The sequence below is a fragment of the Lissotriton vulgaris genome, chromosome 6, assembly GCF_964263255.1.
Source record: "Lissotriton vulgaris chromosome 6, aLisVul1.2, whole genome shotgun sequence".
Lineage (NCBI taxonomy): Eukaryota > Metazoa > Chordata > Amphibia > Caudata > Salamandridae > Lissotriton > Lissotriton vulgaris.
In genome coordinates this window covers 1,824,631,269-1,824,658,382 of record NC_141694.1, presented here as the reverse complement: position 1 = coordinate 1,824,658,382, position 27,114 = coordinate 1,824,631,269, and the positions used below count along the sequence as shown (strand labels likewise).

General features: G+C 49.8%; 1 protein-coding gene across 1 annotated transcript in view; it reads left to right on the top strand.

The window, feature by feature from the left end:
- The window catches only part of LOC147709565 (uncharacterized), a 788,508-nt gene that overhangs the window by 560,313 nt on the left and 201,081 nt on the right, over positions 1–27,114 (top strand). The window contains exon 5 of the mRNA XM_086926047.1: positions 18,006–18,021. Within this exon, the coding sequence (XP_086782173.1) occupies positions 18,006–18,021 (16 nt within the window). The remainder of the gene's footprint in view (positions 1–18,005; positions 18,022–27,114) is intronic.

Genomic DNA, 27,114 nt, shown 5'->3' with positions numbered 1-27,114 from the left:
CCCGCGGGCCTTTCCCGACTTAGTCACTGCTAGTCCAGAACAGCTCCAGCGATTCCCAAGGCCAAAGGCCTGTTTCCTTTTTGATTGGTATCTCTTATACCACTTTCGTAGTATATGGTTTAGGTGGCCCATAGGGCTCATCCATATTGTGCAACTTTTGTGTATTTTAAACTGTGTTTTGTTTAACGCTTGTACTTCTGTGCTCATAAAGAGTTCAGGGGATATTTGTAGTTAATAAATATATATATATATATTCAATTTATATCTGTGTGGTGTCTTTTCATGTGGTATTCAAGGGGGTTGTGTATGGTAATACAGCTGGCTTCAAATGCCTTTCAGAGTTTAGCCTAAGACTGCTTTGTCCACGTTACCACTAAGATAACTGGTCTATAAGGTTGACTTACAACCGATCATCATAAGGGTTGCTTGGCATGATACAAGGTGATCACTAGAATTAGTGAGCATCACATATCAGGCCAACTTCTCACAAAGGGTATTCTCAGATGCGGGTCCCGTGCTTACTACGCAACTGGAGTCAGGCTATCCTGGCGGATGAGGGCTGAATGCCCAAAACCGGTTTTAGGATGCTTGATTCCAGTCCAGGGAAGACATGGCTTTGCAGTTCGGTCTCGACTGTTCCCCTGAGGCAAAGGGTCAGTACTGATTTGCATATGGCCATGTCTGAGCTAGGGTGGCGTGGTGAGCAAAATAACAATGAATTAAACCCAGATCTGTGACTGGGGGTGAATGTTTTGCCATTGTGCAACATTCTGTCCATCATCTTGTGTGTTTTGCTGTTGGCCCTAACTGGGAAGGCTATGTCCAGACGTGGATCCTGCGCTCACTACGCCACTAGAGTCAGGCTATCCTGGCTGATGAGGGCTGAATGCCCAAAACCTGCCTAGGGTGCTTGATTCGGTCAAGGGAAGACATGGCTTGGCATTTCCGTCTGCGCTGTTCCCATGAGGCACAGGATCAGTATTGATTTGCATATGGCCATGTCTGAACTGGGGTGGCGTGGTGAGCAAAATAACGATGGATTAAAATCTGTGACTGGGGGTAAATATTTTGCCACTGTGCAACATTCCGTCCATCATCTTGTGTGTTTTGTTCTTCGCCCTAAGTGGGAAGGGTATGCCCAGACATCGGTCCCATGCTCACTATGCCACTGCAGTAGTAGAACTTTATTGCATGATTAAAAGAAAACCGTTGCAAATACAAAATTTAAAATATCAAGAATGCGTTAAAAGAGGGAGTAGGTTGGTCCGATAGGAGTGGGGATAACCGGTGGATTCTGCCAAGATATTATGCCGATGGAAGATCACAGGCCATGGGCCCCTCACAGAGTTTTCTAGCTGCATGATCCATAAACCTTACTAGAGCGCAGTTTAGTTTGGTGTTCCTAGGGTCAAAGCAGGCCAAAACAGCTGCTCTACAGGTTCTGATGGTTTTTGTATTCCAGAGGTGCTTTAGAAGGGCCTGTCTTTCGATCAGCAGTCTTGGACAGAGGCATGTGATGTGTATGATGTCTTCTTTGTGAGACCCACAAAGGCGGCATAAGTCTCGGCCGTGCTCTCTTTTCCATTTTGGCAAGTGTACCAGCAGGTTGATGACACCCAGTCTCAATTTTAAGAAACTTAGTTTCGTTCGTGCAGTGAAAGATACGGTTAAGTACTGCTGTGGGGTCAACAGGGTGTAAGATTGCAAAGTCAACCAACCATGACTTCTTTTTGCTAGACAAGCCTTATCTTCCACTATTGAAAGTTGTTTTGTGCTTATTTTCGCCAGCCGTTTGAATTCCTTCTGGCTTGCATTCATGCTCCAGAGGTCATTTAGGCATAGGGTTGTTAGGCTTTTTGCCCAATAGTCATGTCCTGCTCGCCATGAGTTCGTATCAAGACTTGCCCACAGGTGGTGTCCTAAGCTTCCTTCCTTCGATGACCTCAATTTGTGGCAGCACACGAGAAATGTCATGGCTCTAGCGAGTGATTGTTGGCAAATTCCCAGTTCCAACCTAATTTGGGCCGGTGATGTTTGGGTTGGTAACTTGAACACTGATCACTGATCTATAGATCTTTGTGATGATTTTGTCCAGTTGGCCACTGTCCAACCCTTTTAGGACTTCACTGCCATAGGTTAAGGTTGGAATAATTTTTGCCTGGGCGACCTGTATTGTCGGTGCAAAAGTTGGGCCTTGTAGTTTCTTTTGAATTGAACCAATTGCGAAAGCAAGTGCGGCCCCTTTCCTTTTTTGTTCCACTAAGTAAGATTTGTATTTGTCATTATTGTTAAAAATGACTCCAAGGTACTTTTGGATTCTGTGATACTTTCCTTGTTCAGCGTCCAAGACAATTCCTTTGATTTCCCTGGGCGAGCCGCCAAGATTTTGGCCTTCTTGTTGTTAATCAGGAGCTCGTTCTTCTCCGAATATTCAGAGGTAGCGTCCAGGAGCCTTTGCATTCCGATCTTAGTTTTGCTGAGGAGAACCACGTCGTCAGCATATAAAAGGTTTGACAGCAGCAAGCCAGATACTTTGGGAGCATGAGAATTGACCTTATTAAGGGCTTCGGGAAGGTCGGATAGAAATAAGTTGAAAAGTGTCGGGGCCAGGACGCAACCCTGTTTTAAGCCTTTTTCCGTCGGAATTGGGCGGGATAATCGTGAGCCGTCCCCGATCTTGATCCTGACCCATGTATCCTGATGTAGGAGTTGTATCGCTCTTAGGAGGTCAGCTGGAATGTTTAGTCTGGCCTCGTGCTCACTATGCCACTGGAGTCAGGCTATCCAGGCTGATGAGGGCTGAATGCCCAAAACCGGTCCTGGGATGCTTGATTTTAGTTCAGGGAAGACATGGCTTGACAGTTCACTCTGGATTTGTGCCCATGAGGCACAGGGTCAGTACTGATTTGCATATGGCCATGTCTGAACTAGGGTGGTGTGGTGAGTAAAATAACAATGGATTAAACCCAGATCTGTGACTGGGGGTGAATGTTTTGCCATTGTGCAACATTCCGTCCATCATCTTGTGTGTTTTGTTGTTTGCCCTAAGTGGGAAGGGTATGCCCAGATGCGGGTCCCTTGCTCACTACGCCACTAGAGTCAGGCTATCCTGGCTGATGAGGGCTGAATGCCCGAAACCGGTCCTAGGATGCTTGATTCCAGTCCAGGGAAGACATGGCTTGGCAGTTCGGTCTGAACTGTTCCCATGAGGCACAGGGTCAGAACGGATTTGCATATGGCCATGTCTGAACTGGGGTGGCGTGGTGAGCAAAATAACGATGGATTAAACCCAGATCTGTGACTGGGGGTGAATGTTTTGCCTTTGTGCAACATTCCGTCCATCATCTTGTGTGTTTTGCTGTTCGCCCTAAGTGGGAAGGGTATGCCCAGACGTAGGTCCCGTGCTCACTATGCCACTGGAGTCAGGCTATCCTGGCTGATGAGGGCTGAATGCCCGAATCCGGTTCTAGGATGCTTGATTCCGGTCCAAGGAAGGCATGGCTTGGCAGTTCGCTCTGGATTTTTTCCCATGAGGCACAGGGTCAGTACTGATTTGCATATGGCCATGTCTGAACTAGGGTGAGCAAAATAACGATGGATTAAACCCAGATCTGTGACTGGGGTAAATGTTTTGCCATTGTGCAACATTCCATCCATCATCTTGTGTGTTTTGCTGTTCACCCTAAGTGGGAAGGGTATGCCCAGATGCAGGTCCCGTGCTCACTACGCCACTGGAGTCAGGCTATCCTGGCTGATTAGGGCTGAATGCCGAAAACCTTTCCTCGGATGCTTGATTCTGGTCCAGGGAAGACATTGCTTGGCACTTCGGTCTGGACTGTTCCCATGAGGCACAGGGTCAGTACTGATTTGCATATGACCATGTCTGAACTGGGGTGGCGTGGTGAGCAAAATAACGATGGATTAAACCCAGATCTGTGACGGGGGGTGAATGTTTTGCCATTGTGCAACATTCCATCCATCATCTTGTGTGTTTTACTGTTTGCCCTAAGTGGGAAGGGTATGCCCAGATGCGGGTCCCATGCTCACTACGCCACTGGAGTCAGGCTATCCTGGCTGATGAGGGCTGAATGCCCGAAACCGGTCCTAGAATGCTTGATTTCAGTCCAGGGAAGACATGGCTTGGCAGTTTGGTCTGAACTGTTCCCATGAGGCACAGGTTAGAACAGATTTGCATATGGCCATGTCTGAACTGGGGTGGCGTGGTGAGCAAAACAACGATGGATTAAACCCAGATCTGTGACTGGGGATGAATGTTTTGCCATTGTGCAACATTCCATCCATCATCTAGTGTGTTTTGCTGTTCGCCCTAAGTGGGAAGGCTATGCCCAGACGTGGATCCCGTGTTCACTACACCACTGGAGTCAGGCTATCCTGGCTGATGAGGGCTGAATGCCCGAAACCGGTTCTAGGATGCTTGATTCCAGTCCAAGGAAGGCATGGCTTGGAAGTTCGCTCTGGATTTTTTCCCATGAGGCACAGGGTCAGTACTGATGTGCATATGGCCATGTCTGAACTAGGGTGGAGTGAGGAGCAAAATAACGATGGATTAAACCCAGATCTGTGACTGAGGGTGAATGTTTTGCCATTGTGCAACATTCCATCCATCATCTTGTGTGTTTTGCTGTTCGCCCTAAGTGGGAAGGGTATGCCCAGATGCAGATCCCGTGCTCACTTCGCCACTGGAGTCAGGCTATCCTGGCTGATGAGGGCTGAATGCCCGAAACCTTTCCTAGGATGCTTGCTTCCGGTCCAGGGAAGACATGGCTTGGCACTTGGGTCCGGACTGTTCCCATGAGGCACAGGGTCAGTACTGATTTGCATATGGCCATGTCTGAACTTGGGTGGCGTGGTGAGCAAATTAACAATGTATTAAACTCAGATCCGTGACTGGGGTGAATGTTTTGTCATTGTGCAACATTCCGTCCATCATCTTGTGTGTTTTGCTGTTCGCCCTAAGTGGGAAGGGAATGCCCAGACGTGGGCCCCGTGCTCACTACGCCACTGGAGTCGGACTATCCTGGCTGATGAGGGCTGAATGCCGAAAATCGGTCCTACGATGCATGATTCTGGTCCAGGGAAGACATTGCTTGGCAGTTCGGTCTGAACTGTTCCCATGAGGCACAGGCTCAGAATGGATTTGCATATGGCCATGTCTGAACTGGGGTGGCGTGGTGAGCAAAATAACGATGGATTAAACCCAGATCTGTGACTGGGGGTGAATGTTTTGCCATTGTGTAACATTCCGTCCATCATCTTGTGTGTTTTGCTGTTCGCCCTAAGTGGGAAGGGAATGCCCAGACGTGGGCCCCGTGCTCACTACGCCACTGGAGTCGGACTATCCTGGCTGATGAGGGCTGAATGCCGAAAACCGGTCCTACGATGCATGATTCTGGTCCAGCGAAGACATTGCCCGGCAGTTCGGTCTGAACTGTTCCCATGAGGCACAGGGTCAGAATGGAGTTGCATATGGCCATGTCTGAACTGGGGTGGCGTGGTGAGCAAAATAACGATGGTTTAAACCCAGATCTGTGACTGGGGGTGAATGTTTTGCCTTTGTGCAACATTCCGTCCATCATCTTGTGTGTTTTGCTGTTCGCCCTAAGTGGGAAGGGTATGCCCAGACGTAGGTCCCGTGCTCACTATGCCACTGGAGTCAGGCTATCCTGGCTGATGAGGGCTGAATGCCCGAAACCGGTTCTAGGATGCTTGATTCCGGTCCAAGGAAGGCATGGCTTGGCAGTTCGCTCTGGATTTTTTCCCATGAGGCACAGGGTCAGTACTGATTTGCATATGGCCATGTCTGAACTAGGGTGAGCAAAATAACGATAGATTAAACCCAGATCTGTGACTGGGGTGAATCTTTTGCCATTGTGCAACATTCCATCCATCATCTTGTGTGTTTTGCTGTTCGCCCTAAGTGGGAAGGGTATGCCCAGATGCAGGTCCCGTGCTCACTACGGCACTGGAGTCAGGCTATCCTGGCTGATGTGGGCTGAATGCCGAAAACCTTTCCTAGGATGCTTGATTCCGGTCCAGGGAAGACATGGCTTGGCACTTCGGTCTGGACTGTTCCCATGAGGCCTAGGGTCAGTACTGATTTGCATATGGCCATGTCTGAACTGGGGTGGCGTGGTGAGCAAAATAATGATGGATTAAACCCAGATCTGTGACTGGGGGTGAATGTTTTGCCATTGTGCAACATTCCATCCATCATCTAGAGTGTTTTGCTGTTCGCCCTAAGTGGGAAGGGTATGCCCAGACGTAGGTCCCGTGCTCACTACGCCACTGGAGTCAGGCTATCCTGGCTGATGACGGCTGAATGCCCGAAACCGGTTCTAGGATGCTTGATTCCAGTCAAAGGAAGGCATGGCTTGGCAGTTCGCTCTGGATTTTTTCCCATGAGGCACAGGGTCAGTACTGATGTGCATATGGCCATGCCTGAACTAGGGTGGAGTGGTGAGCAAAATAACGATGGATTAAACCCAGATCTGTGACTGGGGGTGAATGTTTTGCCATTGTGCAACATTCCATCCATCATCTTGTGTGTTTTGCTATTCGACCTAAGTGGGAAGGGAATGCCAAAACGTGGGCCTCGTGCTCACTACGGCACTGGAGTCAGACTATCTTGGCTGATGAGGGCTGAATGCCCGAATCCGGTCCTAGGATGCTTGATTCCGGACCAGGGAAGACATGGCTTGGCAATTCGGTCTGGACTGTTCGCATGAGGCACAGGGTCAGTACTGATTTGCTTATGGCCATGTCTGAACTGGGGTGGCGTGGTGAGCAAATTAACGATGGATTAAACTCAGGTCTGTGACTGGGGGTGAATGTTTTGCTATTGTGCAACCTTCCGTCCATCCTCTTCTGTGTTTTGCCATGCACCCTAAGTGGGAAGGCTATGCCCAGATGTGGATCCCATGCTCACTACGCCACTGGAGTCCGGCTATTCTGGCTGATGAGGGCTGAATGCCCGAAACCGGTCCTAGGATGCTTGATTCCAGTTTAGGGAAGAGATGGCTTGGCAGTTCGGTCTGGACTGGTCCCATGAGGCACAGGGTCTGAACTTGGGTGGCATGGTGAGCAAAATAACAATGGATTAAACCCACATCTGTGACTGGGGGTGAATGTTTTACCATTTTGCAACATTCCGTCCATCATCTTGTGTGTTTTGCTGTTCGCCCTAAGTGGGAAGGGTGTAGGAGAGTAGGGTCTGCTATCCTATGGTCACCCTAAATTTTTGCTTTTTGCTTCACTGGTTTATGACTTTATGTGGCTGTGGGCCTGCTAATCAGACCCACAGCCTGCTGTTCTCTCTCTAAATTACTGCCAATTCACCGTAGGTGCATTACGAATTGGAACTTGTTCACCTTATTGGCCCCTGTAACAGTGTACCCTAGGTACCCAGGGCATAGGTGTTTCCTAGGCCTACCAGGGGTGCAGCATGTATTGTGCCAACCCTGGCCTGGCCTCCATATTTGACACAACTGGCTGATCACTCAGCTGGGGTAAGTTGGTGTAATCACCTCTTACTTAGATATAGTATCCCTATATCTAACCTTAACTGGACACATATGTTGCTATCAGCCACTCCTATGGAAGGACTCATCAATCCTGGAGGCAGAGTGCTTGGAAATAGGTGAGATGGTGCTCTAGCATGAGCTGAGCCTGTCTGCAGCTGTCGGGAACCACTCCCTTAGCTGTTCCGGGATATTGCCATGCCATATACTCTTAAGTGCATTATATTCCTCGTGGTTATATGCTAACTTTGGTTTGGCTTTATCAAAACATGTTGAGTAAGGTCATACTATTTGGAATACTATCCCCTCGACAGTTCTGTCGACGGAGATAGCATTCAACCCTTTTAGAGGGACACGACATGTGTGTAGCCTTAACCCCGGTTAAAGTTAACCAGAGCCTCAGCGTCACAAAATGGACACTGCCACTACAGACACAAGTCTGACCTCCTGCTGCTGGGAGTCCTTCCAGCCAGGGAGGCTTGGACAAAGGGTTTCCTGCCTTGGGAGGTGCAAGCACCACCCCAGACATGATTTTGTGTATTGGGTAGGACAGGGCTGAATAGATTGAGACATGCCCGGTGTGAGAAGTTGGACTGGTATATAATGCTCACTAATTCTTAGTGATCACTTTGTACCATGCCAAGCAACCCTTATGATGATTGGTTGTAATTCAACCTTGTAGACCAGTTATCCTAGTGGTAACGTGGACAAAGCAGTCTTAAGCTAAACTCTGAAAGGCATGTGAAGCCAGCTGTATTACCATACACAACCCCCTTGAATACCAAATGAAAGGACACCACACAGATATATATTGAAAATATATATTGATTTATTAACTATAAAATCCCCTGAACTCTTTATGAGCGCAGAAGCACAAGCGTTAAATCACAAGACAGTTTAAAATACACAAAAGTTGCACAATATGGATGGGCCCTAGGAGCCACCTAAACCATATACTAAGAAAGTGGTATAAGAGATACCAATAGGAAAGGGAACAGGCCTAGGGCCTTGGGAATCGCTGGAGCTATTCGAGACTAGCAGTGACTAAGTCGGGAAAGGCCCGCGGGACTCGGGTGCAGTGTTCAAAGTGCACGCACTTTCCAATGTAAAGTCTATGGTGCGTAAAAAGTACAAAGTTAAAGAGTTAGGAACCTTCCGAGTGACCTAGAATGCTGAAACTTAAGACACAGGCCCTTGAGATGAGTACCAGTGTAGGAACACCGGCGGAGCTGAGTTACCCCACCCACAGGAAGCGGGTGCACAGGGTCGAAGTAGTGTCGGGTTTCGTCACGCTGGTCGATGGTGCTTGGAGATGAAGATGCTGCAGGCGGCTCGATGTGAAGAGTTCCGGTGGATCCAAGGGTGGATCTGAAGTTGTGAAGACCTGAAAGCTGAGGGGACAATGTTCAAAGTCACTAGCCAGTGACTACCGTGGAGCCAGATTGGAACCAGGCGATGTCGGGTGCAAACAGGCATTGTCGGGTAGCTTCTCTCTGCAGCCACGTGGACACCCGGGGTCGAGGACGTCCAGGAGTCAGTCACGACCTGTCCCACGCAGGCTTCTCGCTGTTGGCGGTGTCGGCGACCTGATCGAAGCAAACAGGCCTTGGCTAATGCAAGCCACGCAGGAATCAATAGATGCTCAACACTCGGACCAGCAAGGTCAGAGCGAGTGCTCCTTTTCACAGGAGCTTGGGCAAGTCTGGAGCAACCAGACCCGCTGTGTAGTTTGTCGGTTTCGTTGCCAAGATGGCCGCTGACCACGTGGCTAGTGGCCGGGATTGTGCGTAGAGTGGCACAATGCAAAAGGGCCCCACGCAGATCGTGGAGATGCTGGGGGGCTGATCTTCGGTGCAAGGGCTGCTCGATGGTGGGGGTTCTCAGTTCCCAAAGCACAACGTCGAGGATACCTCAGAAGCTGCGCAGTCAGCTTTTCGAGTGTCTTCCAAGAGGTCCCGTCCCACGTCACTCGGTGCCTCCACGGGTCCCTTCTTTGCAGGGACTGTGGATAGGGCTCTGAGAGGTCTGGGAGTCTGGTTCTTGCCTCGGGCTCCGGCGGGAGGCGGCGGCAAAGCAGTCGTCGAGTTGCTGGTTGGTGCCTGTGTTCACAGGGTGGCCACTCCTAGGCCACAAGGGAGATTCTCTTCAGTCTTCTGAGCAGCAGAATGTCAAAGTCCAGTCTTCTTCTTTGTTTAAAGTTGATTCAGGATGATCTGCTGTGCAATGGCACTGCTCCCACTCTTATTCCCAATCTGAGGGGTGGATCACCTACTAGGTCCCTCCTCTGGGAGGAACCAGGAAGGGGGGCGGTCACACCCCCTTTCCTTTGTCCAGCTCCTCGCCAGGCCTGGGTCTGGAAAGTCCCAGGACCGGTTTGGACTGGCCTATGCACGGGGACACCTTGTGTGCCCTGGGCATGTCTGATTCTATTCAGCCCTGTCCTACCCAATACACAAAACCCTGTCTGGGGTGGTGCTCGCACCTCCCAAGGCAGGAAACCCTTTGTCCAGGCCACCATCTGCCGAGTTTCGGTCAGCAGCAGGAGGCCAGACTCGTGTCTGTGGTGGCAGCATCCATTTTGTGATGCTGAGGCTCTGGTTAACTTTAACCGGGGTTAAGGCTACACACATGTCGTGTCCCTCTAGAAGGGTGGAATGCTATCCCCGTCGACAGAACTGTCGAGGGGATAGTATTCCAATTTGTATGACACCTTACTCGACATGTTTTGATAAAGCCAAACCAAAGATAGCATTTAACCGCGAGGATTATAATGCACTTAAGAGTATATGGTATGGCAATATCCCGGAACAGCTTAGGGAGTGGTTACCGACAGCTGCAGACAGGCTCAGCTCATGCTAGAGCACCATCTCACATATTTCCAAGCACTCTGCCTCCAGGATTGATGAGGCCTTCCATAGGAGTGGCTGATACGAACATATGTGTCCAGTTAAGGGTTAGGCACAGGCATACTGTACCTAAGTAAGAGGTGATTACACCAACTTACCCCAGCTGAGTGATCAGCCAGTTGTGTCAAATATGGAGGCCAGGCCAGGGGTGGCACAATACATGCTGCAGCCCCTGGTAGGCCTTGGAAACACCTATGCCCTGGGTAACTTCGGTACACTGTTACAGGGGCCAATAAGGTGAACCAGGTCCAATTCGTAATGCACCTAAAGTGCATTGGCAGTAATTTAGAGAGAGAACAGCAGGCTGTGGGTCTGATTAGCAGGCCCACAGCCACATTAAGTCATAAACCAGTGAAGCAAAAAGCAAAAATTTGGGGTGACCATAGGATAGCAGACCCTACTCTCCTACACCCGGGGCACACAAGGTGTCCCTGTGCATAAGCCAGTCCAAACCGGTCCTGGGACTTTCCAGACCCAGGCCTGGCAAGGAGCTGGACAAAGGAAATGGGGTGTAACCGCCCCCTTCCTGATCCCACCCAGAGGAGGGACCTAGCAGGTGATGCACCCCTCAGATTGGTAATAAGAGTGGGAGCAGTGCCAGAGCACCTCAGATCATCCTGAATCAACTTTAAACGAAGAAGACGACTGGACTGCGACATTCTGCTGCCCAGAAGACTAAAGAGCATCTCCCTTGTGGCCTAGGAGTGGCCACCCTGTGAACACAGGTACCAATCAGCAACTCAATGTCTGCTTTGCTGCCGCCTCCCGCCAGAGCCGGAGCCCAGAGCCTGACAAGACCCAGACTCCCAGACTTCTCACAGCCCGATCCACAGTCCCTGCAAAGAAGGGACCCGTGGAGGCACCGAGAGACGTGGGAACGGACCTCTTGGAAGACACTTGAAAAGCTGACTGCGCAGCATCAGAGGCACCCTCGATGTTGTGCTTTGGGGACTGAGAACCCCCACCACCGAGCAGCCCTTGCACTGAAGATCAGCCCCCCAGCATCGCCACGATCTGCGTGGGGCCCTTTTGCATCGTACCACTCGACGCGCCATCCCAGCCACTAGCCACGTGTTCAGCGGCCATCTTGGCAATGAAACCAACAAACTACACTGCGGGTCTGGTTGCTCCAGACTTGCCCTTGCTCCTGTATAAAGGAGCACCCGCTCTGACCTTGCTGGTCCGAGTGATAAGCCTTTTTTGATTCCTGCGTGGCTTGCCTTAGCCAAGGCCTGTTTGATTCAATCAAGTTGCCGACACCACCAACAGCGAGAAGCCTGCATGGGACAGCTTGTGACCGACTCATAGACGTCCTCAACCCCTTGTGTCCACGTGGCTGCAAAGAGAAGCTACACCTCATCGCCTGTTTGCGCCCGACATCGCTTGGTTCCAATCTGGTTCCACGGTAGTCACTGGCTAGTGACTTTGAACATTGTCCCCTCTGCTTTCAGGTCTTCACAACTTCAGATCCACCCTTGGATCCACCAGAACTCTTCACATTGAGCCGCCTGCAGCATCTTCAGCTCCAAGCACCATCGACCACCGTGACGAAACCCAACACTATTTCGACCCAATGCCCAATGAGGTAACTCAGCAACGCCGGTGTTCTCACACTGGTACACACCTCTAGGGCCTGTGTCTCAGGTTTCAGCTTTCTAGGTCACTAACTTTTACGCACCATAGACTTTGCATTGGTGAGTGCGTGCACTTTAAACACTGCACCCGAGTCCCGCGGGCCTTTCCCAACTTAGTCACTGCTAATCCCGAACAGCTCCAGCGATTCCCAAGGCCCATGGCCTGTTTCCTTTTCGATTGGTATCTCTTATACCACTTTCGTAGTATATGGTTTAGGTGGCCCCTAGGGCTCATCCATATTGTGCAACTTTTGTGTATTTTAAACTGTGTTTTGTTTAACGCTTGTGCTTCTGTGCTCATAAAGAGTTCAGGGGATATTTGTAGTTAATACATATATATATATATTCAATTTATATCTGTGTGGTGTCTTTTCATGTGGTATTCAAGGGGGTTGTGTATGGTAATACAGCTGGCTTCACATGCCTTTCAGAGTTTAGCCTAAGACTGCTTTGTCCACGTTACCACTAGGATAACTGGTCTATAAGGTTGACTTACAACCGATCATCATAAGGGTTGCTTGGCATGATACAAGGTGATCACTAGAATTAGTGAGCATCACATATCAGGCCAACTTCTCACAAAGGGTATTCTCAGATGCGGGTCCCGTGCTCACTACGCAACTGGAGTCAGGCTATCCTGGCGGATGAGGGCTGAATGCCCAAAACCAGTTCTAGGATGCTTGATTCCAGTCCAGGGAAGACATGGCTTTGCAGTTCGGTCTCGACTGTTCCCATGAGGCAAAGGGTCAGTACTGATTTGCATATGGCCATGTCTGAGCTAGGGTGGCGTGGTGAGCAAAATAACAATGAATTAAACCCAGATCTGTGACTAGGGGTGAATGTTTTGCCATTGTGCAACATTCTGTCCATCATCTTGTGTGTTTTGCTGTTCGCCCTAACTGGGAAGGCTATGTCCAGACTTGGATCCCGTGCTCACTACGCCACTGGAGTCAGGCTATCCTGGCTGATGAGGGCTGAATGCCCGAAACCGGTCCTAGGGTGCTTGATTCCAGTCAAGGGAAGACATGGCTTGGCAGTTCGGTCTGGACTGTTCCCATGAGGCATAGGGTCAGCATTGATTTGCATATGGCCATGCCTGAACTGGGGTGGCGTGGTGAGCAAAATAACGATGAATTAAAATCTGTGACTGGGGGTGAATGTTTTGCCATTGTGCAACATTCCGTCCATCATCTTGTGTGTTTTTTCCTTTGCCCTACGATGGAAGGATATGCCCAGACATCGGTTGCATGCTCACTAAGCCACTGGAGTGAGGCTATCCTGGCTGATGAGAGCTGAATGCCCGAAACCGGTCCTAGGATACTTGATTCCAGTCCAGGGAAGACATGGCTTTGCAGTTCTGTCTCGACTGTTCACATGAGGCACTGGGTCAGTCCTGATTTGCATATGGCCATGTCTGAACTGGGGTGGCGTGGTGAGCAAAATAACAATGGATTAAACCCAGATCTGTGACTAGGGATGAATGTTTTGCCATTGTGCAACATTCCATCCATCATCTTGTGTGTTTTGCTGTTCGACCAAAGTGGGAAGGGAATGCCAAAACGTGGGCCCCGTGCTCACTACGCCACTAGAGTCAGGCTATCCTGGCTGATGAGGGCTGAATGCCCGAAACCGGTCCTAGGATGCTTGATTCCGGTCCAGGGAAGACATGGCTTGGCAGCTCGCTCTGGATTTTTTCCCATGAGGCACAGGGTCAGTACTGATTTGCATATGGCCATGTCTGAACTAAGTTGGAGTGGTGAGCAAAATAACGATGGATTAAACCCAGATCTGTGACTGGGGGTGAATGTTTTGCCATTGTGCAACATTCCATAAATCATCTTGTGTCTTTTGCTGTTCCCTAAGTGGGAAGGGTATGCCCATATGCAGGTCCCGGGCTCACTACGCCACAGGAGTCAGGCTATCCTGTCTGATGAAGGCTGAATGCCCGAAACCGGTCCTAGGATGCTTGATTCCGGTCCAGGGAAGACATGGCTTGGCAGTTCGGTCTGGACTGTTCCCATGAGGCACAGGGTCAGTAATGATTTGCATATGGCCATGTCTGAACTGGGGTGGCGTGGTGATCAAAATAACGATGGATTAAACCCAGATCTATGACTGGGGGTGAATGTTTTGCCATTGTGTAACATTCCGTCCATCATCTTGTGTGTTTTGCTGTTCGCCCTAAGTGGGAAGGGAATGCCCAGACGTGGGCCCCGTGCTCACTACGCCACTGGAGTTAGACTATCCTGGCTGATGAGGGCTGAATGCCGAAAACCGGTCCTACGATGCATGATTCTGGTCCAGGGAAGACATTGCTTGGCAGTTCGGTCTGGACTGGTCCAATGAGGCACAGGGTCAGTACTGATTTGCATATGACCATGTCTGAACAGGGGTGGCGTGGTGAGCAAAATAATGATGGATGAAACCCAGATCTGTGACTTGGGGTGAATGTTTTGCCAATGTGCAACATTCCGTCCATCATCTTGTGTGTTTTGCTGTTTGCCCTAAGTGGGAAGGGTATGCCCAGATGCGGGTCCCTTGCTCACTACGCAACTAGAGTCAGACTATCCTGGCTGATGAGGGCTGAATGCCCGAAACCGGTCCTAGGTTGCTTGATTCCAGGCCAGGGAAGACATGGCTTGGCAGTTCGGTCTGAACTGTTCCCATGAGGCACAGGGTCAGAACGGATTTGCATATGGCCATGTCTGAACTGGGGTGGCGTGGTGAGCAAAATAACGATGGATTAAACCCAGATCTGTGACTGGGGGTGAATGTTTTGCCTTTGTGCAACATTCCGTCCATCATCTTGTGTATTTTGCTGTTCGCCCTAAGTGGGAAGGGTATGCCCAGACGTAGGTCCTGTGCTCACTATGCCACTGGAGTCAGGCTATCCTGGCTGATGAGGGCTGAATGCCCGAAACCGGTTCTAGGATGCTTGATTCCGGTCCAAGGAAGGCATGGCTTGGCAGTTCGCTCTGGATTTTTTCCCATGAGGCACAGGGTCAGTACTGATTTGCATATGGCCATGTCTGAACTAGGGTGAGCAAAATAACGATGGATTAAACCCAGATCTGTGACTGGGGTGAATGTTTTGCCATTGTGCAACATTCCATCCATCATCTTGTGTGTTTTGCTGTTCGCCCTAAGTGGGAAGGGTATGCCCAGATGCAGGTCCCGTGCTCACTACGCCACTGGAGTCAGGCTATCCTGGCTGATGAGGGCTGAATGCCGAAAACCTTTCCTAGGATGCTTGATTCCGGTCCAGGGAAGACATAGCTTGGCACTTCGGTCTGGACTGTTCCAATGAGGCCTAGGGTCAGTACTGATTTGCATATGGCCATGTCTGAACTGGGGTGGCGTGGTGAGCAAAATAACGATGGATTAAACCCAGATCTGTGACTGGGGGTGAATATTTTGCCATTGTGCAACATTCCGTCCATCATCTTGTGTGTTTTGCTGTTCGCCCTAAGTGGGAATGGAATGCCCAGACGTGGGCCCCGTGCTCACTACGCCACTGGAGTCAGACTATCCTGGCTTATGAAGGCTGAATGCCGAAAACCAGTCCTAGGATGCTTGATTCCAGTGCAGGGAAGACATTGCTTGGCAGTTCGGTCTGGACTGTTCCAAAGAGGCACATGGTCAGTACTGATTTGCATATGACCATGTCTGAACAGAGGTGGCGTGGTGAGCAAAATAATGATGGATGAAACCCAGATCTGTGACTGGGGGTGAATGTTTTGCATTTGTGCAACATTCCGTCCATCATCTTGTGTGTTTTGCTGTTTGCCCTAAGTGGGAAGGGTATGCCCAGATGGGGGTCCCATGCTCACTACGCCACTGGAGTCAGGCTATCCTGGCTGATGAGGGCTGAATGCCCGAAACCGGTCCTAGAATGCTTGATTTCAGTCCAGGGAAGACATGGCTTAGCAGTTTGGTCTGAACTGTTCCCAGGAGGCACAGGGTCAGAACTGATTTGCATATGGCCATGTCTGAACTGGGGTGGCGTGGTGAGCAAAATAACGATGGATTAAACCCTGATCTGTGACTGGGGGTGAATGTTTTGTCATTGTGCAACATTCCATCCATCATCTAGTGTGTTTTGCTGTTCGCCCTAAGTGGGAAGGGTACGCCCAGACGTACGTCCCGTGCTCACTACGCCACTGGAGTCAGGCTATCCTGGCTGATGAGGGCTGAATGCCCGAAACCGGTTCTAGGATGCTTGATTCCAGTCCAAGGAAGGCATGGCTTGGAAGTTCGCTCTGGATTTTTTCCCATGAGGCACAGGGTCAGTACTGATGTGCATACGGCCATGTCTGAACTAGGGTGCAGTGGTGAGCAAAATAACGATGGATTAAACCCAGATCTGTGACTGGGGGTGAATGTTTTGCCATTGTGCAACATTCCATCCATCATCTTGTGTGTTTTGCTGTTCGCCCTAAGTGGGAAGGATATGCCCAGATGCAGATCCCGTGCTCACTACGCCTCTGGAGTCAGGCTATCCTGGCTGATGAGGGCTGAATGCCCGAAACCTTTCCTAGGATGCTTGATTCCGGTCCAGGGAAGACATGGCTTGGCACTTCGGTCCGGACTGTTACCATGAGGCACAGGGTCAGTACTGATTTGCATATGGCCATGTCTGAACTGGGGTGGCGTGGTGAGCAAATTAACAATGGATTAAACTCAGATCCGTGACTGCGGTGAATGTTTTGTCAATGTGCAACATTCCGTCCATCATCTTGTGTGTTTTGCTGTTTGCCCTAAGTGGGAAGGGAATGCCCAGACGTGGGCTCCGTGCTCACTACGCCACTGGAGTCAGACTATCCTGGCTGATAAGGGCTGAATGCCCGAAACTGGTTCTAGGATGCTTGATTCCAATCCAAGGAAGGCATGGCTTGGCAGTTTAACCTGGACTGTTCCCATGAGGCACAGGTTCAGTACTGATTTGCATATGGCCATGTCTGAACTGGGGTGGCGTGGTGAGCAAAATAATGATAGATGAATCCCAGATCTGTGACTTGGGGTGAATGTTTTGCCATTGTGCAACATTCCGTCCATCATCTTGTGTGTTTTGCTGTTCGCCCTAAGTGGGAAGGGTATGCCCAGATACAGGTCCCGTGCTCACTACACCACTGGAGTCAGGCTATCCTGGTTGATGAGGGCTGAATGCCCGAAACCAGTCCTAGGATGCTTGATTCCAGTCCAGGGAAGAGATGGCTTGGCAGTTCTGTCTGGACTGTTCCCATGAGGCACAGGGTCAGTACTGATTTGCATATGGCCATGTCTGAACTGGGGTGGTGTGGTGAGCAAAATAACGATGGATTAAACCCAGATCTGTGACTGGGGGTGCATGTTTTGCCATTGTGCAACATTCCATCCATCATCTAGTGTGTTTTGCTGTTCGCCCTAAGTGGGAAGGGTATGCCCAGACGTAGGTCCCGTGCTCACTACGCCACTGGAGTCAGGCTATCCTGGCTGATGAGGGCTGAATGCCCGAAACAGGTCCTAGGGTGCTTGCTTCCGGTCAAGGGAAGACATGGCTTGGCAGTTAGGTCTGGACTGTTCCCATGAGGCATAGGGTCAGTATTGATTTGCATATGGCCATGTCTGAACTGAGGTGGCATGGTGAGCAAAATAATAATGGATTAAACCCAGATCTGTGACTGGGGGTGAATGCTTTGCCATTGTGCTTCATTCCGTCCATCATATTGTGTGTTTTGCTGTTCGACCTAAGTGGGAAGGGAATGCCAAAACGTGGGCCTCGTGCTCACTATGGCACTGGAGTCAGACTATCTTGGCTGATGAGGGCTGAATGCCCAAATCCGGTCCTAGGATGCTTGATTCCGGACCAGGGAAGACATGGCTTGGCAGTTTGGTCTGGACTGTTCCCATGAGGCACAGGATTGTAGAAATGTGCGTTTCCATACTAGTATCGATGCCCGTATGGCTGCTGGCGCAAGTCGCCTCTTAGTTCCCATTCTGAATAGTTACCAAATAAAGAGACGGGCGCTGGGAGCAGGAATCACAAGAACAGGATTTATTTCTCATGAGGAGAGCCTGTCATTTCAGACACGAAACAAGGTGCCATCGGGAGGTGCTCTAACAAGTGAGCTGAGACTCCGTCTTTTATACTTTACAAAACACTTGGCATTACAATCACAGCATTGTGAAACAAAGAAAAGACATCCCCATAATCCTCGTGTCAATCCTACCCCACATGTGTTCACAATAGGGACCCTTGACCTGCTGATAAGAGGGGAGGGCAATCACGCAGCTGAGTGTTCCGTCAACTGTTTAGGATGTGTGCGCCTGATCATAGCCCAGGGGGTGGGGTGGCCAGGATCAATAGTGGGTCCTTTGAAGAGGAGTGACTTCATACAAAAAAAGGGCAGTAAATGGTATCTCCTGGCTTTAGGCGATGGCCTCGGACATGTGTGGTCAGTCGGACTCGGGGGAAGGGGTCATCAAAGGAGTAGTATTCATGCCGCGTGGAAAATTGAGTGCGGAGGGAGGGCTTGTCAATAGAGGGGCATTCATGGAAGGAAAGGAGGTGTTGGTCAGGCGCGGCCGTGGCTTCCAAGGACAGGGTCCTGCAGAAGAAGGTTTATGACTTGCCCGTGCGAGGGAGAAGGGGAAGGGGGAGCCAGGGTGTGCACAGGGACAGAGTCGCAGAGAGAGAGAGGTCTTATGACTCATGCATGAGAGAGCGGCGATAGTCAGGTGCAGCTGGGGAGGGCTATGTCAGCTGGGGCGAAGGTGGCCTCTTCAAGAGGGAATGGGGGGGTTTGCGTGGGTCAAGCAGAAGGGCTGCCTTTCAGGGCAGGGTCGCGCAGAGGGAGAGGGTTTCATGGTTTATGCATGTGAGAGAGAGGGGGGGTTTCAAATACGCGCAGAGAGGAAGCCGGTGTTTCTAATCTTAGGCGGGCAAAAGGCTAGGGTGCCTAAAATGGCTGTCATGTACACATGGGTACAGGCCTTTGCTGGCAGAGTGATGCAGTCAAATGCTTTACGGTATTCATGGTGTATGCAGGGAGAGGAGTGGGAAAAGGGAAATGAACGTTGCTTATGTACATCCATATTTCTAATTTTCTACAGTCGCCCCTTTTTACATAGCAAAGTTCATTTTCGTAATCGATGAGGGTACATATAAACAGGTGCGGTCGAAGAATTAGCATTTGTCAATACTAACATATGGCATATAATCATGGACAGTTGATGTGTTTGGCAGAATGCAGCACATAGGAGATTACATTTGTCGAGTTCCTGTTATTTCAAAGCACTACATAGCATAAATGTTTCTGACTTAAAAATGTGACCAATGAACATTTTGACCAAGTAGTTGAGGGCGGAATTCACTTCAATACACAAGATCTCTTCGTCACAGTGTCTTTTTAGTAGTGAGCCATCACTGGTAGGCTCTAGTCCGTGTCCTTTTGTTGGCGCTGTTGAGCACCGGCGGTGGAGCTATAGGCCCAGCTCGGATTTATCCTTACACGTTGCAGGGTGCGGTCAGTCCTCTGCTGTTAGACCACAGTCCTGTTTCCTAAACAATCCGTTTGGCGGCGCCTTATGCTCGGCACCTATATTTCTGTGGCAACACCCTATTCCCATTTGAATGCAGTTATTCCTTTTGGCAACAAGTCACGGGGAAAAGAGGGTGCGTGTGGTTCAAATAGTCGATAGGAGAGAGAGTGGAGTTGGGTCAGAGTTCTTGGGACACACAAAAGGGACCAGGGGAGCAAAGGATAACAAGCAGGCAGGCCCATCAATCGGGCCCAAAGAAGGGGGACGGAGACTCCAGGCACACGTGGGTTTAGCAGACGGAGGGCTTCAGGGCAGCCCGTCAATTTTCATTTTCCACGTTTGAAATTGCTGTCTCGTCCCGTATCTTGTCGCTCTGCAGCTCCACCTTTGGTCGAGGTCGCATGTATCTCAAGATCTGCAGCCAGGCACGTCCGACCCTTCTCCTCCGGTGATCGCAAATCTTTGAATAGGTACAAAACAAGTTTTTAGAGAACTGACAGAAGAAGTCATTTATGCAGGTGAATTCCTCCCTCAATCCTGCGCACTTGGGAGATACGCTCATCGGTCACAGTCAGAGGTCTATTACCAAGCAGTGCATATGTCAACATTCCTACTGTGTTCATGCCAAGGGTATTCGTCGTCTATTCATGGCATAAATTTATAGAAATAATATTCCCATCAACTGCGCATTTCACCAATTTCAACATTTTGGAACTTTCAGTGTAGACTTGCCTTTCAAACCCAAGCCTTTATCAGTCTAACATTTCCCTTCAAGGCTGGCTAACCCTTCCAAACAGGGCGGGGGCGCTATCATCGAGAGTCAGGTAAAACAGGTTTTTCTTGAGGGACGACAGTCGCTCATGGTCATCATGTTTATACCCGGGACAGCAACTGGGGTCTATCAAATGGGGCGGGGATGCTTCGGGCGCTCGCGCTTGGGTGCAAAAAGAAAGGGGGGTGGGGCAATCTGGGCATTGGGGGTCAATCTGGACGTTGGCGTTCGTCTCTGATGAACAGAAAAATAGGGTGCCATTGACATACAGTTCCCCTATAAAGGCCAGATTGGGGGACCTTAGTCGTCTTACCTGTCCTTTCCTTCTCAGCCAATTCGAGTTCATTCATTTTGCAGAAAGGAGAGGTAGTAATATGGCGATATACAATCATTTCAGTTTTCGGTAAATTTCGCTGAACACCTTCGCGTTCAATAATTATCCAATCCGACTGGTGCCTGCGAGGCACGATTTTACCATAAAAAGGAAGAAGAAATAAGGAGACTCTCATATATCGAGAGTCGTCCGCAATCTAAATGAGCCATTTGGTACACGCATGACATGTAGAGAGAGAGAGAGAGAGATAGAGAGAAAGAGAGAGAGAGAGAGAGAGAGAGAGAGAAAGAGAGAGAGTGAGAGAGAGAGAGAGAGAGAGACAGAGTGAGGGAGAGAGATAGAGTGAGGGAGAGAGATAGAGAAAGGGAGAGACGTGTACAAAAATAGGTCTTTTAGTGCGTTCATAACACAGAACAGTAGGGGGTCAGGTAACGGAGAGACGTAAACAAAGAAAGAACACAAACCCCTACAGCACACACACACGCAAACTCAGACGAAGGAAGACAGTACATGTATTACATATATAAGACATTCACAACAAAACAGAAAGCAATAGTTGGCCAACAAGATCTATATTTTTTATATCCTATTTATCTTTTACTATCCTATCTACCTACGTGCTTAGCTCTTTCTACCTTTCCCTCCTTTTCCCTCCTTTTCCCTCTCGCTTGTTATCTCTTCGAGTGCTCTCAATGGCCAATACTCACACCTTAGTTAGTCGATCAGAAATGAACCTGGTCGCGCTATTTACCCATGGTTGGATTTTAAACCATTCTCCAGTTTCTTCCTTTGGTGGGGAAGTTCTTCAGGCTGAGGCAACGGCAAGTATTGATCGGGAGAACAGTCGGGCAGCTTGGCTAGGTCTATAAGAGTGTGAGAAGGGGGGCAGTACATTTTGAACATCAGCAACATTTCTAACTTCCCAGATGGGTGCAGTCTTGGTAACCCTTACCCGTGCACTTTTCTTTTGTCCTTTCCCTACCTAGTCAAACGTCTAGTTACAATCTCTAACGTGTTATTTCGAGTCAATTTTTCGTCATACAGTACCCGTCAAGTCTCTATGTCAGTCCATCCTCCCAGTCGCTATGTTCTAAGGAGGAACAGTCATGTCAAGTCTACGTCTTTTAAAAACTTATTGTCATAAGGACCATGCTCATATTCCCTTCTTCCCTTTCTCGTCGGTGGTTCGGTCATCGTCCTCCCATACTTCAGCCGACGTTCCGACGTGACCTGCAGAAGGGAGGAGAAAGAAGAGGGTGGGGGGGGCAGCATTCAAACCACATCAGCATGCAGTAATCCGGAAATGTTTTTACCTACCACATACTCGACCTATCTCCACGTAGTGCATTTCTTTGCCATCTCAGCGTTTAAGCCTAGAGGGACCAGAAATGTCAGATTGATAATCACTGACGATCTGCGTATCTACATGAGTTACTTGGTCGTAACCCCTTTTGGTTGGGTGCAAGGGTGGCGGTCAGGTGGCATTTTTGTGGTGTCGCTTTAAGGCTTCTAAAACACTTTTCCGGCTGCCTGTGACACATAATGTAGCTGCTAAATATCGGGTCCTTTTTAACCTTCAGCCTTCATCATACTTTCTCGTTGCTCACAGTAGTAATACATTCAAAACTCATTAATGCAACCGCTACAACTATGCTTTCGTTTTCAAAAATACCTTTAATAAAAAAGTGCTGGTGTATAAATACAGGCCTATAACCCAGTGGACCGGCCACGGAGCAGATTGGATCTGTACATAAGAAGAACGAAGTTGATGGCAGTTCATTGCATAAAGTGCGGCAGTGAAATAAAATCGTATAAAACTTTACTACAGAGCAAGCATGATGCATGTCAAGGATTCAGTTTTCAATTAATTCATTAATTCATTAGCCAGATGCTCGTTCACTGTCTAAATTACACCAATTCATTGTTCCCATTCATAATAAGTACCCACCCTAAATCAGTTCATCGTCCAAACACATGATCAATATCTGTATTGCTTTCTTCTCTAAGCACATTATCACTATCCATCCTATCGACTTTCATTGTCCAAAAATGCATACATATCTCAGAGCATCACTATTCGAGCAATCCAGGTGAACAGGGAGTTCGAAAGTTTTCGTTTCGTGTATCGGCGCCATTTTGGGCGAGGTCAGGCAGGTTCCGGCATAGTCGGAATGTCTCCAACGACTCATGGTTGGACCAGAACCTTCCGTTGGCAATTCAAAAAACTTTTTTGCAATTTGGTAACAGTCTAACAAATGGACCATCAGTCAAAAGAGTGGGGAGGGCAACAACAATTTTCCTACCGGGTCATTCTGGTGTTCCACCGGAACTGAACAAGTCTGTACCTTGGCTGTGTTTTAGCCATTTCCAAACTGAGGCTGGCGCCGGCAGGAGTGTGTCGATGTCGCGGGTCCCAGTGAGGGGGACGGGGGCACCCATGCAGAGGGGTCGGGGGGCCCCCCCGGCTCTCATAGAATCTTCAAAGTTGAGGAGAGAAGGCATGGGGCGTGTGCCCGCCCCGGGCAGAAGACCGCTTTTCGATGTGGACCCTTCTTTAAGTAAGAGCGTTGGGGTGTCGCTGGAAGCCTCCACCTGGAGGGAGGTGGGGGAGGCTCGTTCGCGCCACCTCCCCCTTCCAGCGACCCCTCGCCGATCCTCGGCTCCGCCGTTTCGATATTGGCCGTGCCGGCTATTGAAGATGGGGGGGGGGGTCGGTGGCTGAGGCAAGACAGCCCCCCCTTTTTGACATGTGGCGGGACTACCTCCAACTCTCCAGGGGTTGACATGTGGCGGGACTACTTGAAACTATCCAGGCGTCGGCATGTGGCGGGACTACCTGCGCTTGTCCAGGCGTCGACATGTGGCGGGACTACCTGTCACTATCCGGGAATGTGACATGTGGCGGGACTACCTGTAAGCGCCGCCGTTCTCGCTTTGGCTTCGGCCTTCTTCGCGGGCCGGACCAGGCGAGAGACAGAGGGGGGGGGGTGGTCGGTGGCTGAGGCAAGACAGCCCCCCCCTCGTGGCCTGCAGGGCAGCAGAAGAGGAGAGAAGGAGAGGCCATCACGGTTTTCTGGGCCGTCCGCCCCACAGCCTCCCCTTCCGTCTGCGGCCAGGCGAGCCCCGATTGCCTCGAGGCCTCGCCTACCGGATGGGCGTAACCGCGGACCTGTGGCACTTCGGGAGTTTCCGGAATGGGGGTAGGTACCTATTGATTTGTATCTATTTCATGTGACCGTTATTTGGGCGTGGTGGGCAATGAGGCAGACATGTTTAGGGCAGGAATAGGCGACGGAACCTAGCTACCTCGTGGCTTGCCTTGGTGTCAAGCTTGTCTTCCCTCGCCATTTTTATGTTTCTTATTACGGGTTATTTCTAACGTTTCTTATTTTATTTTTAGGAAAGTTGATAACTCCTCAGTGGCCTACTGATTTCGCTCAACTCCTTTTCTTGTATTTTTATGCCATAACCTATTATAAGCTATAGCGACTAGTCCACACTTAATGAACAGGTCCTTATTAGGTGTGCCCTCCAGTGGAGCTGGATGGTTCAACTCTAATAAGCGGTCCGGGCTAAACAGGCTACCAATCAGTGGGGAGAAGATAGGCATGACGGATTACAATGGGGACAAAAGTCTGCACTACCTATCTTATCACGGCGGGCAAAGACTAGACAGAATATTTCTATTCTCCGTTGTTTGCAGGCGGTGAATACCTCAAAAGAACCAATACCGAACAATCAATGTTCGGTCAATCAAACAATCAGTGGGGAGAATAAGTGGGTGCGAAAAGGTTTGCGTTACCCACTCTTTCTCTACCTGCAGAGAGAGACCTTGTTCTTCCCTGTTTGCAGACAAAGAATCTCCAGACAATAATCCACGAACAACAGTTCGGGAAACAGTGGGGAAGGAAGATAGGCACGACGGATTACAACGGGGACAAAAGTCAGCGTTACCTATCCTTCACTGCTTGCAAAGGGAGAGCCTGTTGTTTCTCCGTTTGCGGACGGTGAATCTCCAGAGGTACCAATCAAAAGAGTAATACTAGTATTATCCAAACCAAACAATTATTTCACAATTTGTCGCATTTACGCGACCTTACCCGGACCGGACCGTGTGGGCAGTTCTTCGCCTTCCTCCTTCCAGCGCCCGATCGTTCTCTTACTCCATGATTTTACCGCGGCAATCCTGTGGGATTCCAGTCAGGACAGTGGGTCACTCGAGAGAGGTCCGTTCAGAATTGGTGAAGTTCATTCAATCGGCAGCCGGACGAGGGCCCTCTCAAGGCAGGTATACTCCGATCATTTAGATGTTCACCTCATCGTCTGGATCTCTCTCATTGGACCTTATGTCACTGATGGAACCCGCGTTGGGACGCCAATTGTAGAAATGTGCGTTTCCATACTAGTATCGATGCCCGTATGGCTGCTGGCGCAAGTCGCCTCTTAGTTCCCATTCTGAATAGTTACCAAATAAAGAGACGGGCGCTGGGAGCAGGAATCACAAGAACAGGATTTATTTCTCATGAGGAGAGCCTGTCATTTCAGACACGAAACAAGGTGCCATCGGGAGGTGCTCTAACAAGTGAGCTGAGACTCCGTCTTTTATACTTTACAAAACACTTGGCATTACAATCACAGCATTGTGAAACAAAGAAAAGACATCCCCATAATCCTCGTGTCAATCCTACCCCACATGTGTTCACAATAGGGACCCTTGACCTGCTGATAAGAGGGGAGGGCAATCACGCAGCTGAGTGTTCCGTCAACTGTTTAGGATGTGTGCGCCTGATCATAGCCCAGGGGGTGGGGTGGCCAGGATCAATAGTGGGTCCTTTGAAGAGGAGTGACTTCATACAAAAAAAGGGCAGTAAATGGTATCTCCTGGCTTTAGGCGATGGCCTCGGACATGTGTGGTCAGTCGGACTCGGGGGAAGGGGTCATCAAAGGAGTAGTATTCATGCCGCGTGGACAATTGAGTGCGGAGGGAGGGCTTGTCAATAGAGGGGCATTCATGGAAGGAAAGGAGGTGTTGGTCAGGCGCGGCCGTGGCTTCCAAGGACAGGGTCCTGCAGAAGAAGGTTTATGACTTGCCCGTGCGAGGGAGAAGGGGAAGGGGGAGCCAGGGTGTGCACAGGGACAGAGTCGCACAGAGAGAGAGGTCTTATGACTCATGCATGAGAGAGCGGCGATAGTCAGGTGCAGCTGGGGAGGGCTATGTCAGCTGGGGCGAAGGTGGCCTCTTCAAGAGGGAATGGGGGGGTTTGCGTGGGTCAAGCAGAAGGGCTGCCTTTCAGGGCAGGGTCGCGCAGAGGGAGAGGGTTTCATGGTTTATGCATGTGAGAGAGAGGGGGGGTTTCAAATACGCGCAGAGAGGAAGCCGGTGTTTCTAATCTTAGGCGGGCAAAAGGCTAGGGTGCCTAAAATGGCTGTCATGTACACATGGGTACAGGCCTTTGCTGGCAGAGTGATGCAGTCAAATGCTTTACGGTATTCATGGTGTATGCAGGGAGAGGAGTGGGAAAAGGGAAATGAACGTTGCTTATGTACATCCATATTTCTAATTTTCTACAGGGTCAGTACTGATTTGCTTCTGGCCATGTCTGAACTGGGGTGGCGTGGTGAGCAAATTAACGATGGATTAAACTCATGTCTGTGACCGGGGGTGAATGTTTTGCTATTGTGCAACCTTCCGTCCATCCTCTTCTGTGTTTTGCTGTGCACCCTAAGTGGGAAGGCTATGCCCAGATGTGGATCCCATGCTCACTACGCACTGGAGTCCGGCTATTCTGGCTGATGAGGGCTGAATGCCCGAAACCAGTCCTCGGATGCTTGATTTTGGTCCAGGGAAGACATGGCTTGGCAGTTCGGTCTGGACTGTTCCCATGAGGCACAGGGTCAGTACTGATTTGCATATGGCCATGTCTAAACTGGGGTGGCGAGGTGTGCAAATTAACAATGGATTAAACTTAGATCTGTGACTGAGGGTCAATTTTTTGCCATTGTGCGACATTCCGTCCATCACCTTGTGTGTTTTTCTGTTCGCCCTAAGTGGGAAGGGTATGCCCAGACGTGGATCCCATGCTCACTACGCCACTGGAGTCAGGCTATCCTGGCTGATGAGGGCTGAATGCCCGAAACCGGTCCTAGGGTGCTTGATTCCAGTCAAGGGAAGACATGGCTTGGCAGTTCGGTCTGGACTGTTCCCATGAGGCACAGGGTCAGCATTGATTTGCATATGGCCATGTCTGAACTGGGGTGGCGTGGTGAGCAAAATAACGATGAATTCAAATCTGTGACTGGGGGTGAATGTTTTGCCATTGTGCAACATTCCGTCCATCATCTTGTGTGTTTTTTCCTTTGCCCTACGATGGAAGGATATGCCCAGACATCGGTTGCATGCTCACTAAGC